At 40.9% G+C, this 13,848-nt stretch overlaps 1 protein-coding gene across 6 annotated transcripts in view; it reads right to left on the reverse strand.

Moving 5' to 3' along the window:
- The window catches only part of WDFY4 (WDFY family member 4), a 229,534-nt gene that overhangs the window by 15,652 nt on the left and 200,034 nt on the right, over nucleotides 1-13,848 (reverse strand). For 4 of the 6 annotated variants that reach the window (XM_072994857.2, XM_078390636.1, XM_078390635.1 and 1 more), the window contains exons 52-59: nucleotides 13,037-13,190; nucleotides 11,962-12,053; nucleotides 11,251-11,463; nucleotides 9,838-9,985; nucleotides 8,587-8,744; nucleotides 6,886-7,044; nucleotides 5,745-5,924; nucleotides 517-699 (exon numbers count right to left, since the gene is read on the reverse strand). In XM_072994857.2, coding sequence (XP_072850958.2) covers nucleotides 517-699; nucleotides 5,745-5,924; nucleotides 6,886-7,044; nucleotides 8,587-8,744; nucleotides 9,838-9,985; nucleotides 11,251-11,463; nucleotides 11,962-12,053; nucleotides 13,037-13,190 — 1,287 coding nt within the window. Of the gene's footprint in view, nucleotides 1-516; nucleotides 700-5,744; nucleotides 5,925-6,885; nucleotides 7,045-8,586; nucleotides 8,745-9,837; nucleotides 9,986-11,250; nucleotides 11,464-11,961; nucleotides 12,054-13,036; nucleotides 13,191-13,848 lie in introns of those variants that run through there. The other 2 variants (XM_078390638.1, XR_013543668.1) reach the window with 2 other exon arrangements.

Genomic DNA, 13,848 nt, shown 5'->3' on the forward strand with positions numbered 1-13,848 from the left:
TAACTTTAGTCAAATAAATAGGCCTGTTGTTTCTCTTGTTTTTCTTCGCTGTATATTGCTGTTAACAAGTTTATCTCTGAGGACAGCAACCAAGCCTAAGAACTGTGAAATTTTCTCATGGTACCTTCTTGACTGATTATTAGATTTCTGGGAAAATCATAAAGAATAACCTGAATTAAATTTATATTGTTATGTTGTCTCATTTTATAGAATTAGAATTAATAATTCCGGTATTATAAATGAGGTATAACATGTTTATATGAAAGTTCTCATTAGACAAGGCTTTGTTAAGTCAAAACGCATTTTAATAACCAAAATTATAAGATCTGATTTTTTTTAAAAAATCATGGGTTTTTCTCCAACATGCCTTACCCACTGCACCTCACATAGTACAATCCCTGTGCCACAGAATTTATTTCTGCTGGCCACCAATATATTCTGTTTCTTTGCTTGCAGAAAAGGGGCGGGGGAACATAGAATACACGAAAGTGAAAACTCTCCTCTTGAGGAGCCTACCTGCACACCGCCGGCTGTGTCTCCAGTGACTATGATGCCGTGCACATCCCAGTGTATCACTTCAGTGAAGCAACAGCAAGAAAACATGGCTGCCAGGCTGGAGGTGAGACTGGCTCTGGCTAGAGGCTGCCCATTGACATTCCACAGGTAGAGAACTGTTCCAGCACATGAGGCAATATCACCCTGAAACACAAAGGCTATTTGTTGAGCACATTACAGTGCCTCTGTTGAGGAGCACGCACAAACTTGTGCTTGCCTCAGCAACAGAACCATGCATAACCAACAGGTAACTCTATGATGCTTGTGAAAACTAGGAACTGAAACCATTTCTTCTCCAATAAAATCAAAGAGCCCCACTGCTCCCAACTTACTCATTCTCATAGACTGATCCCAGAAATTCTGAATTGCCCTTTCACTTAGAATCTGAACCATATTCAGTGAGAAGCCTGCAAACCAGCTTGATTGACCACGTAGTTCCTTTTAAAAACAAACAAACTGCTATGCTCATGGGTTTGTAGGCAAAATAGCCCGTGCACCATATATCTTAAAAATAAATTGCATGTGGACAAAATCTAAATATCCTGTACCACAAGCAGAGCACATACATTAGTTAGGCTGCAGTGAGGGAAGAGGGGCAGAGCATAGGTGGCCATAGCAGCAGCTTTTAAAGGAGTTGGGTGATATTGTTCTGCACTGGTCAGACCTCACCTGGAATGCTATGTCCAGTTCTGGGCATCACAGTTAAAGAAGAATTTTGGGAAGTTGGAACATGCCTAGAAAAGAGTGATCTGGATGATTAAGGGTTTGGAAGCCATGCCACAGGAGCAACGGTTGAGGGGATCGGGCATGTTGAGTCTTGTGAAGAGAAGACCGGGAGGCAATGTAGAGCTATCTTCACATCACTGAAGGGCAGTCACATGAACAATGGAACAAGCTTTTTTTTTTTTTTTTTTGCAGCTCCAGAGGGTAGGGCTCAAAGTAGTAGAATTAAATTAACACAAAAGGAGATATTGACTCAACATTAGAAAGAACTTCTTAACAGGGAGCGCTGTTGACAATGGAATGGATTGCTTCATAGTGGTGGATTCTCCAAGACTGGAAGTATTAGAGGCTGGATGACCACCTATTAGGGATGCTTAAAATAGGGAATTCCTGCTTTAGAAGGGGGTGGACCTGTGGTCCCTTCCAGTCCCCCAGCCCTCCCCCACTTTTTGTGTGATACTATGAACCGTGAGCAGAAGCACTTCTGTTAGGGACTGGGGGGGATACACAACAACACTTTACTGTTCTGAAAAAGTAGAAGAAGCCATGGTTTGAGTGTAAAAGACTGATCAGCACTCGGGTGACTACCTTAGATCTTTTGAACCCAAATCAGAAGATTAATAGCTAAGACCTCAGATTTTTTTTTATTTCTGGAAAACAGTAAGTTCTTTAAGAAAAGGTCATTAACTTGTGTACTTGTGAACAACTTAACCTGGTCTGTAAAGAGACACAGCCCAAGACATGTCTACATAGTTCTGTTTGTACTATTTGGTTTAGAGTGGCTGAAATTTGTACATCCTTTTTCTATTTAAAGAAAATAGAAAATGGACGGGGTGGTGGTTATGGGCTGAACTCCACTTATTTCAGTTTAAAATGAACTCAACAAGAAAGCAAGCAAGCAAGCAAGCAAGCAAGAAAGAAAGAAAGAAAAAAAGAAAACCCATTAGAGCCATCATCCTTATCCATACTTTAGTGTTTTCATGATGATGTCATCAGGAACAGAATGAGACACTAAGCTTATACCTGAAGAAGAGAAGGGGATCAAAGGTGGTTTTTTAAAGGCTAGAGACATTTAAGAAAGTTTAAACAATCAAACAAAAAGACTAAATGAGAAATGTGAGAAAAGGAAAACAGTGTAGAAATGGAGACACGGACAAAGATAGATTTCAGTGAGTAACTTGGGTAATTGGAGATATAAAGAGAAAATAAGTATAAGTGAGGCAGTCCAAGGAAGGATGTTGTTGTCCGCTCAACAGTCTTCCTGTAGCACTATATCTAAGAACAGTAAAGATTTAGGAGAAAAATGACCTTCCTGAGAGATTTTCGATGTCACTTTGTTGACAAGAGGGACATCAGAAACTTAGATGACATGATGTCTGCTACATTAACTGGTAGATAATAATAGGGAGAGTTCATGAACTAGCTACAGAGGAAAGAGCTTGCTGTGCCAGTATCCCCCACATTTTTTGTTTGAAGTGCTAGCGCTACGTAGTCCCTGGAAGGCAATAAACTTTCTTAAATAACACTAAATGGAATGGTTATGATGCTGAAGGAAGAGATGTGTTGCTAGTTCCAGGCAGGCCATCTGAGAAGGATAGGAAACAGTAAGGATTGACAAAACTTCCAGTTTTGCTTATCCTGTATGAACTTTTAACAAATGTCACATCCTTTCCATCACATTTATGAAGCAATCTGTGTGGGTGTGAGTGTTTTATGTTCTTAAAAAACACAAATAAAAATTCATAACCATCTTTCCTGAGCCAATTCAAGAGGTACAGCTAATCCATGTATGCGATCCTATTTGACTTGCTTGCTATATACATAGATGGGAAGCCTAGGAGAAAATGAATTTGGCATTTCTAATTCTGCGCTGGAAACATAGTGGAATCCACAGGGATTGTAGACTGGGGATTTTAATGACATTCAAACAGAACAAAATTCTCACCCGTCCCTAACACACCAGAGATGCTAGACTCCAACTGAGAAAAAAATGGCAGAGGCAGGGCACAGGAAGAAGGAGAGGTGAACCTTCTGTAAAGCAGTGATTCCGAGCCTTGGGTCCCCAGATGTTCTTGGACATCAACTCCCTGAAATCCTAGCCAGCAAATGGTGAAGAGTTTTAGTACAAGAACATCTGGGGATCCAAGGATGGGAACCACTGACACAGAGCCTAAGAAAGGCCCTGACTTTCAAGATAGAGGCCTTAAGTAACCAAAGACCCTGCTATTTATTTTTCACAGCATGGACCCTCTGGCTGCCTATAGTGGCCAGTTCTGGTAAAACATGTGAATTTTTCTGCAATTTTTTTCTTTTTAATACTTTTAATATTTCATTTTCATATTTGCAGACTATGGATAAGTGAATAAGTGGACACTGATCCCGCGGGTAAGTCCTACTGTAACCACATTTCCAAAAATGCATTCACTGCTACATGTGAGGTACAAAATCAGGACTAGGTAATCTTTAATCATTCAGGTGTTGTTGGACTTTAGAGAGTCATAGGTTGCCTACTGCTGCACTAAACAGATGGGAAAAGATTACTCTTTAAATACTGGAACACTGAGGCAGTAAATGGCATTTCCCTAGAACCCAATCACTGCTTTGGGAAAGGATTTCTGGTTTTCCAGCAGCAAATGTGTGGTCACATAACAAAATCACATGGCCACTATGCAAAGCAGCCTGAACATCCCATGACAACAGATTTTGCACCCAAACCAGCCATAATATTGATAGACCATAAAGAACAAGGAAGGGCCACTGGATGGAAATTCTTGATGGGCACTTCCAATGATTTCTTAGAATGATATTTTAACATCTTCCCAAGTGATGGGGGGGGGGGGAGAGAAGAGGAAAACAAGTAAGTGAAAGGCAGAGAATATGTGAGGAGGATGTTGCCTCTGGCAGGCATCGAATGAATGGCTGAAAAAAAAGCCACAGAGATGCTGATGAAGAATGCAGAGTTTTAGTGGATAAATTCCACATGTTCCATAAAGGTGACCGGCAGACGTGAGATAGTAAGGAAGGGACAAGTAGAATTTATTTACTTGATTATCTATCTTGCTTAAATGAATAAATATTTTGGTGACAAAAATCCCAAGGTGGCTAAAAAGCAAGGTAAATGCACATCAGTAAAAACAATTGTAAAGAACTGAGAAGATTTCAACGCATATAGCGATTGATGGCAGAGAGTCTTGTGGGGAAAAGGTGGGACAGTGCAGCCAGAGGTGGTCTTCTCCTGCCCGCCTGCCCCTCTCCCTCTTGCCCCTCTTCCAATAGGGTTTCCTGGAGGGAAGGATTACTGCAGCTGCATAAGGGGGCCTAAGGGGGCCTTTGGCTGCCTGCCTCTCTTGCTAGGGAGGGTGGGGCCAAACGGGAGAGGAAACAGGAGAAAGCAACGGACCCTGCACCAAAGAATGGTAGGGAATTAAAACTAGATGAAGGAGGTATGGGAAAAAGGAAAGTGAAAGCTGGAGAACAACCAATGGAGTAGAAAAGTACAGTCTTTAGACAAATTGCATTGATTGACTGATTGATTGACTGATTGATTGACTGATTGATTGATTGATTTGATTTGATTTGATTTATACCCCGCCCATCTGGCCTATACGACCACTCTAATTTGACAGGTATGTCAAATTAGATACTACCAGACATATGTCTGTAATAATATACCAATGGCTTATTTTGAAATGCAAAAGTCTACTTCCAAAGGATTGTTTAGAACAAGTTGCTTAGGAGAAAGAGAGTGTAAATGAAGAGCTAATTAGCAGAAGATAGACAGTACCCTTCCTCTGCCTCCTGGGGGAGGTCACCCCACCACCTCTGGGCAAGCCCCCCCACTACATCTGCCCGTGTTCAAGTATCCCTGCCCACACTGTTTCTCCTTTTCTAACTAATTCTCTGAAAGTGGCCTTTTCTCCTTTGGAAGTGGCACCAGAATGATTTCAGATACACCAATATATAACAAATCCAATTTGGCCCAAGGCTATGTGTGCAATAGCTTATTTATTTATTTATTTTTAGGGGCAGGGCTCACAGGATGCAGTAAGATGAGAACATCAGCAGAGCTTCTGCCTGCTAAAAACTGGCTGGTGCTGACCTGACCTCTAGCCGAAGGAAGACGATTCTGGCTTTCTCCAACTGGGTCCAGACAAAATGAAATGCACAGGGAGAGTCATATGTAACCAGACATAAAGGAGTGCAAAGACTCCTGAAAGCTGAACTCAGCATGGAGAGAACAGACTGTAACACTCTCCTCCTCCTCCTCCTCCTGTTCAGTTCCTCTGCCTCAGAGGCCGCTCTTAGTGCCCCCTCTCAGCATTACAGATACTATTAGAAACCTCTGTAAAATGAAAAAATCAATCTGTCGCGCCTCAGGATGGTTTCTCATAGGGAAGGGCACCCATTAAGTCATCATGAAATGTTCATGGATGTGTCAGGAGAACAATGATAAATGAATATCTTACCGTTGAATCATTAATGGCAACAGCTGAGAGGCATGCCTCGTGGGCAGGAAGCTGGGTGATGTGTGTCAGATGGTTCAAGTCCCAGATGATGCAGGATCTGTCAGTAGATCCACTCACAATGATGCTGTAGGATGTGGAGGCAGCCAAGCAGGTCACAGGCTGTGTATGTCCATACAGAGGCTAGGGAACAAAGCAAGCAAAGACCACAATAAAGGGAGACACTAATTTAGTAGCAAGCCACTATATACCCTTCACTTTACGAAGACAAATGGTCTATTCCACAAGGAGAGAGAAGTATTCTTCAGAAAGCAGAGAACACAGGGAAGGGGCACCATCCTCTCCTTTAATGCAAGGGCAGGTAACCAGATATGCAGGGTTACAGAGCATAGCCAGCACATAGCTGCTGTCATTCGAGGGCAAGTGGGCAACACATTTCCAAATGAGAGAACTCCCTGCCACATATCCTGGGTTTGATGACTTCTTCTAAGTAAAAGGACCAGTCATGTCAAGCCAGTAAAAAAATTTAATGAAACTGCGCTATTTTGGTACAGCTTAATTTTAGTAACACTCTTCTTAAACACACAGTTATATGATCAAGCTTCTCATCCCTGTAGTACTACCAGCTGTGGCAAAACACATTCATGAACAGAATTCTATGTTGGGGATCACTGGAAAACACATTACAAACAACACTGGCAGTATGGTAATGCTCTTACACAAATCTATGGTGCAAGGACACTCGAAATATGGTCTGCAATTCTGGTCCCTGGATTCCCAAAAAGGTACTGTAGAGCCAAAAAAATGGCACCAAAATGGGTAACCAGAATGTTCAGGGGACCAAAGAAAGGCAGCAAAGGGGGGAGCTTGCAACATGGTGAGAGCTTGGATATACCTAGTTACAAATAACTAGTTACTTGCAAATAATTCCCTCTTCCAATAATAAAGATAGAATTACTGTACATTATAATAGTAACTTAGCAAAGAATAGCTTCACTCTAATTGCAATATAACTAAAACATTTTAATTACTTTTATAGTTTTATGGGTAACTGCCAGCATTTACTGCCTTTAACTAGTCTACAGATCTTACTGTAATGTTGGTTCCTGATCCTACTGTCAGGTTCTAAGCTGGGATGCTCTACCTTTTTCAGGCATAAGCAAGCGGCTCCATCCTTAGCCATGGAGAGTTCCCAGACACACACAACAGAGCTACTTCCAGAGGTGATGAGTGTTGTTGGTGCGGGACACACAGCGCAGAGACAACAACCCCAGTCAGCGAAGGCTTCAAATGTGGTGGTAATCTGTGTAAAAAGGGCAAGTGGAAAAATTTCAAAGGAACAGAAATGTGACTTGTAAGTAGACTTGGAAATTCTGAATCTGGTGTAATTTTAAATTGTAACTCTGCGAATCTCTGATGCTTTAATAACCCAATCGTCCCTAACCTTTGGGACATGGAATAAGAAATTACAGTATGAAATTTATCAGAGAAGGAAGACAGGAAGTTAATTTTGATGAAAGACTTTCTCATATAATAAGCTGATTAAAGTAATTTTAAACAAAAATGAAAGCAGAAAACATTGTTAAATCGCTTAAATCAATTTAAATTAAATCAAATTAAAATAAACATATACTGTAAAAGCATCTTAAAAACCAGGAAAATGGCCAATACAACTGTGCCACCAGTTTTTGATGGCAATTCACATCCCAGAGTTTTGGAGACTTTAAAAAAATGTTTCTGACTAATCCAATATTGGTTGAGGGGGTTCATGAGGCCCATTCATGTTTTAAGGAATTATTATAGATTAAATCACAAAGTATTTTTGCTTTACCAGAGTCCCAAACACTTAATTTAAATTTCTTTCTCAATGGAATTTTAAAATAGATTATTAAATACTTCTTTATCTTTTGCAAATATTTCCAAGGAGATTTTGATACAAATACTGCCAGCTTTGCTACGATATGATATCTGCAGCCTTCATCCAAAAATATAGCCCTCTTCTTCCAACATCAGAAAATGTAGATTTCAGTAGCCACAAAACCATAGAAGACTTATGTCGATCAGGAGAGGAAAAATGCTACACCAATTCCTCCTTTCTCCTCAAATTGGTTCATAACCTGATTGGATTATTTTGTCTTTCTCTGCTTTTTATTCTTCCCCCTCTCAATAATTTTTTCTCTTCTGCTTCTGTTTTTCCCAACTCCTTCCTGTCTGAGATACCACATGGTTCTCTGAAAAATCCCATTTCCTGTCACTTTCTTCCAAATTCAAATAATTTCTAGCTCAGGAATTCCCTGCTGAAATTTCTCTACTTGTTTCCTTTCCACAATTCATTTATTTGCTTTCTCTTTTCTTTCCCTTTCCAAAACATTTTCATGATTCAGCCATCTTCCCCTTTTACCAGGGTTTTCCCATTATTTCCTCTCTTCAGCCTCTCCTCTTTCGTCCATAAGTAACTACATATAAACCTCACAAGGTTTATCCATGGTGTTTTGCACATGTATTACCTCTGTCTTCATTAGGCACTCCTCTGTATTTAGCAGCTATGGAACTGATTCTTAAATGCTTGTCTTTTAACCTTCTCAGTGTTAATGTCTTTGGATATATTATTCTAATTCCCCTGATATATGATTGAATTCATTTTAAATTATCTTCAGTTAAGAAAAATGCTACTTTCCAAGACCTTGTCTGTGATCTCCTTCAGTCTTTTTTAGTTTTGGGGATGTCAGATTTTCCTTCCTGTTCGGTACCCAAAGATCCAACATAAGCACATTCCATGTATGCAAGATGCATGTCTATAAACCACCTATATCTATGCAAGTAGAGTAGTATTTCATAGCATTACCTTGTCTGATCCATAGCCGGTTAGGCAGCAGGTGAAGTCATGGAATCCCCAGCAAAATACTTTATTCCACAATGGAGGGAGCAGGATTTTGTTCTTCCCCACCACCCAAATTCCCTTTTCATTGCATACAACGTGGCCAATAGGTCCTTGGGGTGCTTCTGAACAGAGGAAAGAAAGAGAACTATTTTGTTGCTTCCGGGTCTTCCGTGTCACTTTGCAAAGAAGGGGGAGGTTGGCTGATAGATTTCACCCCACTTAACTACCCATTCCACAGTGCCGTGAATTTCTTATCCACTATGCTTTAAAGATATAGTGAAAATACTGTCCCAATCTTATAGCAAGCAAATGCAATTCTAGAAGTGAAGCTATCTTTTTCACTTATTATCAGTGTTTTAGGTAGTTAATTTACACTAAATGATGGAAAGTGAATGGTGCTGGGTTTCAGCCTACCAAAAGAGATAGAAAAGTAAGATATTGGGGGGGGGGCAGTGTCTGGTGTTACCTCCATCTCATTTTCTGAAAGTCTCTGATCTGAAAGTGAGGGGGCGATGGATGTTTGCTTGCTCTTTCTTACTATGCGGTGGATCTGAGACTTTTTATCATGGTTTACAAAGTACAACCCATAGCTGAACTTTCTGATCCAGCAGGGAAAAAAGACAAAGACACTGCCAATTTAGTGTCTTGGAGGATGGTTTGATTCTAATGCAGTTGACTCCACTGCATTCCAAGCCTCCGGGTCAGTAACTTTTCAATGCCTGGGATCCATCCCAGAATACATCCTAGCTTCCATTGTTGAGTTTGGCATAGCAGAAAGATGGCATTCTATTCTCTGTCAGAATCTCATGAAGCAGAACTGGGCCAAATTTCCTAGGCAATCATTGCAGAATAATTCCTAAATTCATTTTGAAAGTTCAAAATTCCTCCATAAACGCTTCTGTCTGTGCCTATTCAAGAACAGTACTAACTTATTCACTTCTGCTTTTTAAAAAAGTATCTATTTTCTACAATACAATTAAGTAGAACTTAACAAGAACAGTAACCATGAGGATGCCATAGGAACTTACCAGAGTCTGTAGAATCGAAACCTTACTCCACTGAGGGTAAAGGAGACAAAAAAAAAAAAAGGCTAATACTCTCACAGTATTGTTTGCACCAATCACTTGAATGTAGTTTTTAATTACAGGGCCCTAAATGTGAAGTGGAAGAAGTAGTGATTTCTGCAAGGCCAGTTGTCTAACGCTCACTCTATACCTTTGACAGTAACGGATGAGAACTTCAGGTTATGCAGGCTGTTGATTGATGGAGGCAACTGCCCAGCTGGACAAGGGAAGAGTATGTTTTCTCTCCCCACTGGATGCTTCCCCAGGGCATTCCTGGTTGGGTGTGGCTTGGTAAAGAGCTGAGAAGAAAGCACAGTAGAAAGATAAAATAAAAGGCAAGGAGGCTCTCTTTGGCACAATATGCACAGCTTCTACCTTTGGTCCCAAGACTACATGGTATGTTTATAGTGCACTGCCTCTGAGCCTGAAGAAGAATATGCACAGGTGTGCACATATGTGCACATGCACAGAGTGCAGTATTCCATTCATGCTGTGGGATCTCTGCCTTCCGAGCATTCCTAAGTATGATGTGTATGCAAAAGCTCATGACCAAGATGGGTAGTACATAATTTGTGTCTTGAGAGCCAAAACAAAGAGTGAAAGAATTTACTCCTTAGAGCTATTTCTATGATGTCCTTGAGGGCAGCCCTTCTCAAAGTAGCTTACAAGACAGTAAATACAAAGCCACCCCTCTGGAGTCACTGAAGGCTGACCCCAAAGTGGTCCATAAGGATATGTGCAGTAGAAAGCCTCTATTGGTAGTTTGGCAAATTATGAGAATAGATGGGGTCCTGATACATTCCTAGGATGTTACATTCCATAGTATCCAGGAAAAGAAGGAACTGGCCATCTCTGCCTGTCTCCTGAAAGCTTCCTGGTTATCTCCTTTCTCTGCAATGTTCCAGAAAGGAGAGTTACTCCTTTCCGAGTGCAGAAATCAGTGCGCACCTGCACAATGTTTCACAGACTTGGAACTGAGTGTCCACTACTTTGGAAAGCACTCAACAGAGATGGAATGAAAGAGATTTCAATCCAGGGACTGAGCATGGCAGGTCAAAACCCAATAACTCTGCTTCCAAAAGTGCCTGGATATGAAAAATGGATTTGATAATATTTGTTAAACTCTCAGATGAACAAAAACTAAATATAGTTTCAATTCACATTGGGATGGCTTCCTGAAAGTTAGTCTAACTGTCACACTGTGCATGTATGAATGTGCAGGCTTGTATGACACTCTTACTTTTGCCAGGCTCCCAAACAGGTGCTCCCTGGCTTGTTTCCCACCCACAGAGAGATGAGAAGTAAACATTTCCTAAAGTGAGATGGGTTCTCTTCAGGAAGTCAGCATTCTGAAGTTAGAGAATTACCAAATTGTTACAGCCTATCCCTCCTTGTCCTTTAGCTCAGCACTGTCCAGGAGACAAAGCCTCAGTGTTCTGCAAGCAACTGCTCGTTTTTCTGAGCTAATCATTGAAGCTAAATCTCTTCCTATGTGTCAAAATGGATTTCAACAACTCGAAGTACAATGCTATCCATCTGCACTCTGTCTGGTTCCACATCATACCTGTTTGGGTATCTGCCCAAAATTGCTGACAAATCCCAGGATGGTATTTTTGATGAGTGGGTCCTTGATGTTGTCCAACTGAAGTTGATCACCATAAAAATAGGGGTGGAAGATGTTCACAGCCTTCACCGCAGCTGGGCCCTGCTGCTTGGAGCCAAAGATCAGATCTATCCAGTGATGGAGATGGGCGCTGACATAATCACTCTCCAGTGCCTGAAAGCCAACAATCAAAGTTCATTCAGTATTACCTGACTGGAACACTTCATACTCGTGGACAGGCTACCTGTTACTGGGCCATATTTTCATACGATCTCAAAGTAACTGCTCAAGATACACTCATCAACAGGGAAGACGAGGGGGAAACAGAACTTCCTGGGCCTAAATTAGGAGCCTCGTGGTGCAGTAGTTTAACTACAGCATTAGTACACTGTCAAATAACATCTGTGATCTCTGAATGTCTGGGATCATTTGAGAAGACTGAGAATGCAAAAGGAGTCAGGAGAGTTGATACAGCAGCTACTGGGATAATGATGGCTGTAAAGAGTGGCAAGCAGCTAAAGAGATTAGCATTTAAACCCCTTTCCTCAGCCATTGCCACCTGCAGGCAAAAAAAAAAAATCTAGCAGGTATCTGACTTGAAGAGGGTTTGCTTTGCACCTAGTCAGCTCTCACATCTATAAAGTTCCATACTGCAGGCGTTTTTGTACTGACCTGTCTGTGCAAACTAATAAATTTATAAGGATTTCCTTCTGCCCATGGGGGCAACTGTATATCACCCAGTGAGGTCCCATCCTGTAAGCTTCCTGTAAGTGACAAATGAAAGGAACTGGTCATCACATCCAGAATGTGGTTAGTGTATTGTAAGAACTTCATCTGAATGTGTAGTATACAAACTTTACCTGAAACCACATAATACCTAGAAAAATGCACAGGTAGTTAGATCAAGATTCAGACTGCCCTTAGGACATCAGTGGAAACACACTCCTCAAAGCATAACGAGAAGCCATCACCCTTTGGACTAAGCAGCTCCCAAGTCTAAGCAGTAGCAACCACTGAGAAATGAGCCAGAGGACAGCTGCTAACCAGGAAATGAACCATACACTCAAGGCAAGAGAACAAGAGTACACAACAACAACAACATCATCCTGAGACCCACGTTGGTGAGGGGCACTGAGGAGGAGCAATTTCTGGGTTGCTGTGCACTGTGATGCCTTTCTCTTTCGATGAAAGCACTGACCAGATCTGAAAGCTCAAACACCTTTGGGGGTGAAGAATGAAGGCTGCCCATTGTCCTTGAAGGACAGACTCCGCCAGGCTCAAGATCAGAGCTTAGTTAACCAAACTGAGTTCCTAAAAACTCAGAAAATAGTAGTTATTTTTATGCCCATTACAATCACACTTCTGACAATGTTGTTAGGTCTATGGCAGGGTTCGCATTCTTCCACGACTGCCTACATGTGGGGAAATGTAGATTTCTACATCCACATGGATATGTGCTTGTCCATATGTCCTAAGGAGCATCCTGATTTATATTCCACTGTGAAACATGATAGAAAATCTGACTGTGTACATGGCACTATGATATCACATTCACCACATGATCCCTCAACAGTGTAGAGAAGATGTCTTTTTAAAATGGTGCCAAAACAGTGATCTGGTGACTGGGTTGCAGACAGGCGTACAAAAATGAAATAAAACAGATGTCTCTACTCATTTCATCTTCTTTGAAATTATATTGGTCTGAAATTACTTGCAGATGGAAAGTCAGCACAGCAATCATACTTACCAAGCTCAAACTGGTTGCAGTTTGTTAAGAATTCAGGGAAATAAAAAAATTCAGGGATAAGCTCCCTCACATCAGTCATGTTATCTCTGGAGGCTGACTCCCACGCGCTCTGAATGCTGTGGAACATCCTCTCTGCAACGTCAAAACTTCCTCCCTGGAGGATTGGAAAAAAAAGGAGTGGGGAAAAGGGAGAAGGAAAGAAACACTGAATTGTTTTCAGCTGCTAAAAAAGAGATGGAAAGAAACCTACACTCAGAAAATACATGCTTTCGAACACTGTTATGAAAATAGCCATTTCAAGTAATTCAAGATCAGATTTGCTGGGCTATGGTTCAGGTGCACATTAAAGAGTTGTATGCATGTATATCTCAACCTTTTCCCTCCATCATGGAACCCATAATGTTTTGTACTGAAAGTGGAATCAGTAAAAATGGTTATCTTTGTCACCTCTGTCTCATGTGGACTCTAAACTCCATTTTACCTTGCTGGTAATCTGGCTTCATAAATCATTATATCAGGCCCAACCATGAACTATTTGCTTTAATCCTCTGATTGACTGATTAACCGGTATTTAAAATATTGTTTACTCTTTACTTTCTCCTTAAAAAGGACTCAAGTTGGCTCACATCATTAAAAGACAATATTTAAAGTTAAAAACAGTAAATATACAAATATTAAAAAGGACCAAACAAATACCATACTAAAATACAATAAACAGAAGCAATCTCAAAAACACATTCAAAGCAGTATGGCACAACAATCCATTTAAACATCCCACTCAGCCAGCCAGCCCTAAGGAAAAAAGCTTGCCC

This window comes from Pogona vitticeps, chromosome 3 (genome assembly GCF_051106095.1).
Source record: "Pogona vitticeps strain Pit_001003342236 chromosome 3, PviZW2.1, whole genome shotgun sequence".
NCBI lineage: Eukaryota > Metazoa > Chordata > Lepidosauria > Squamata > Agamidae > Pogona > Pogona vitticeps.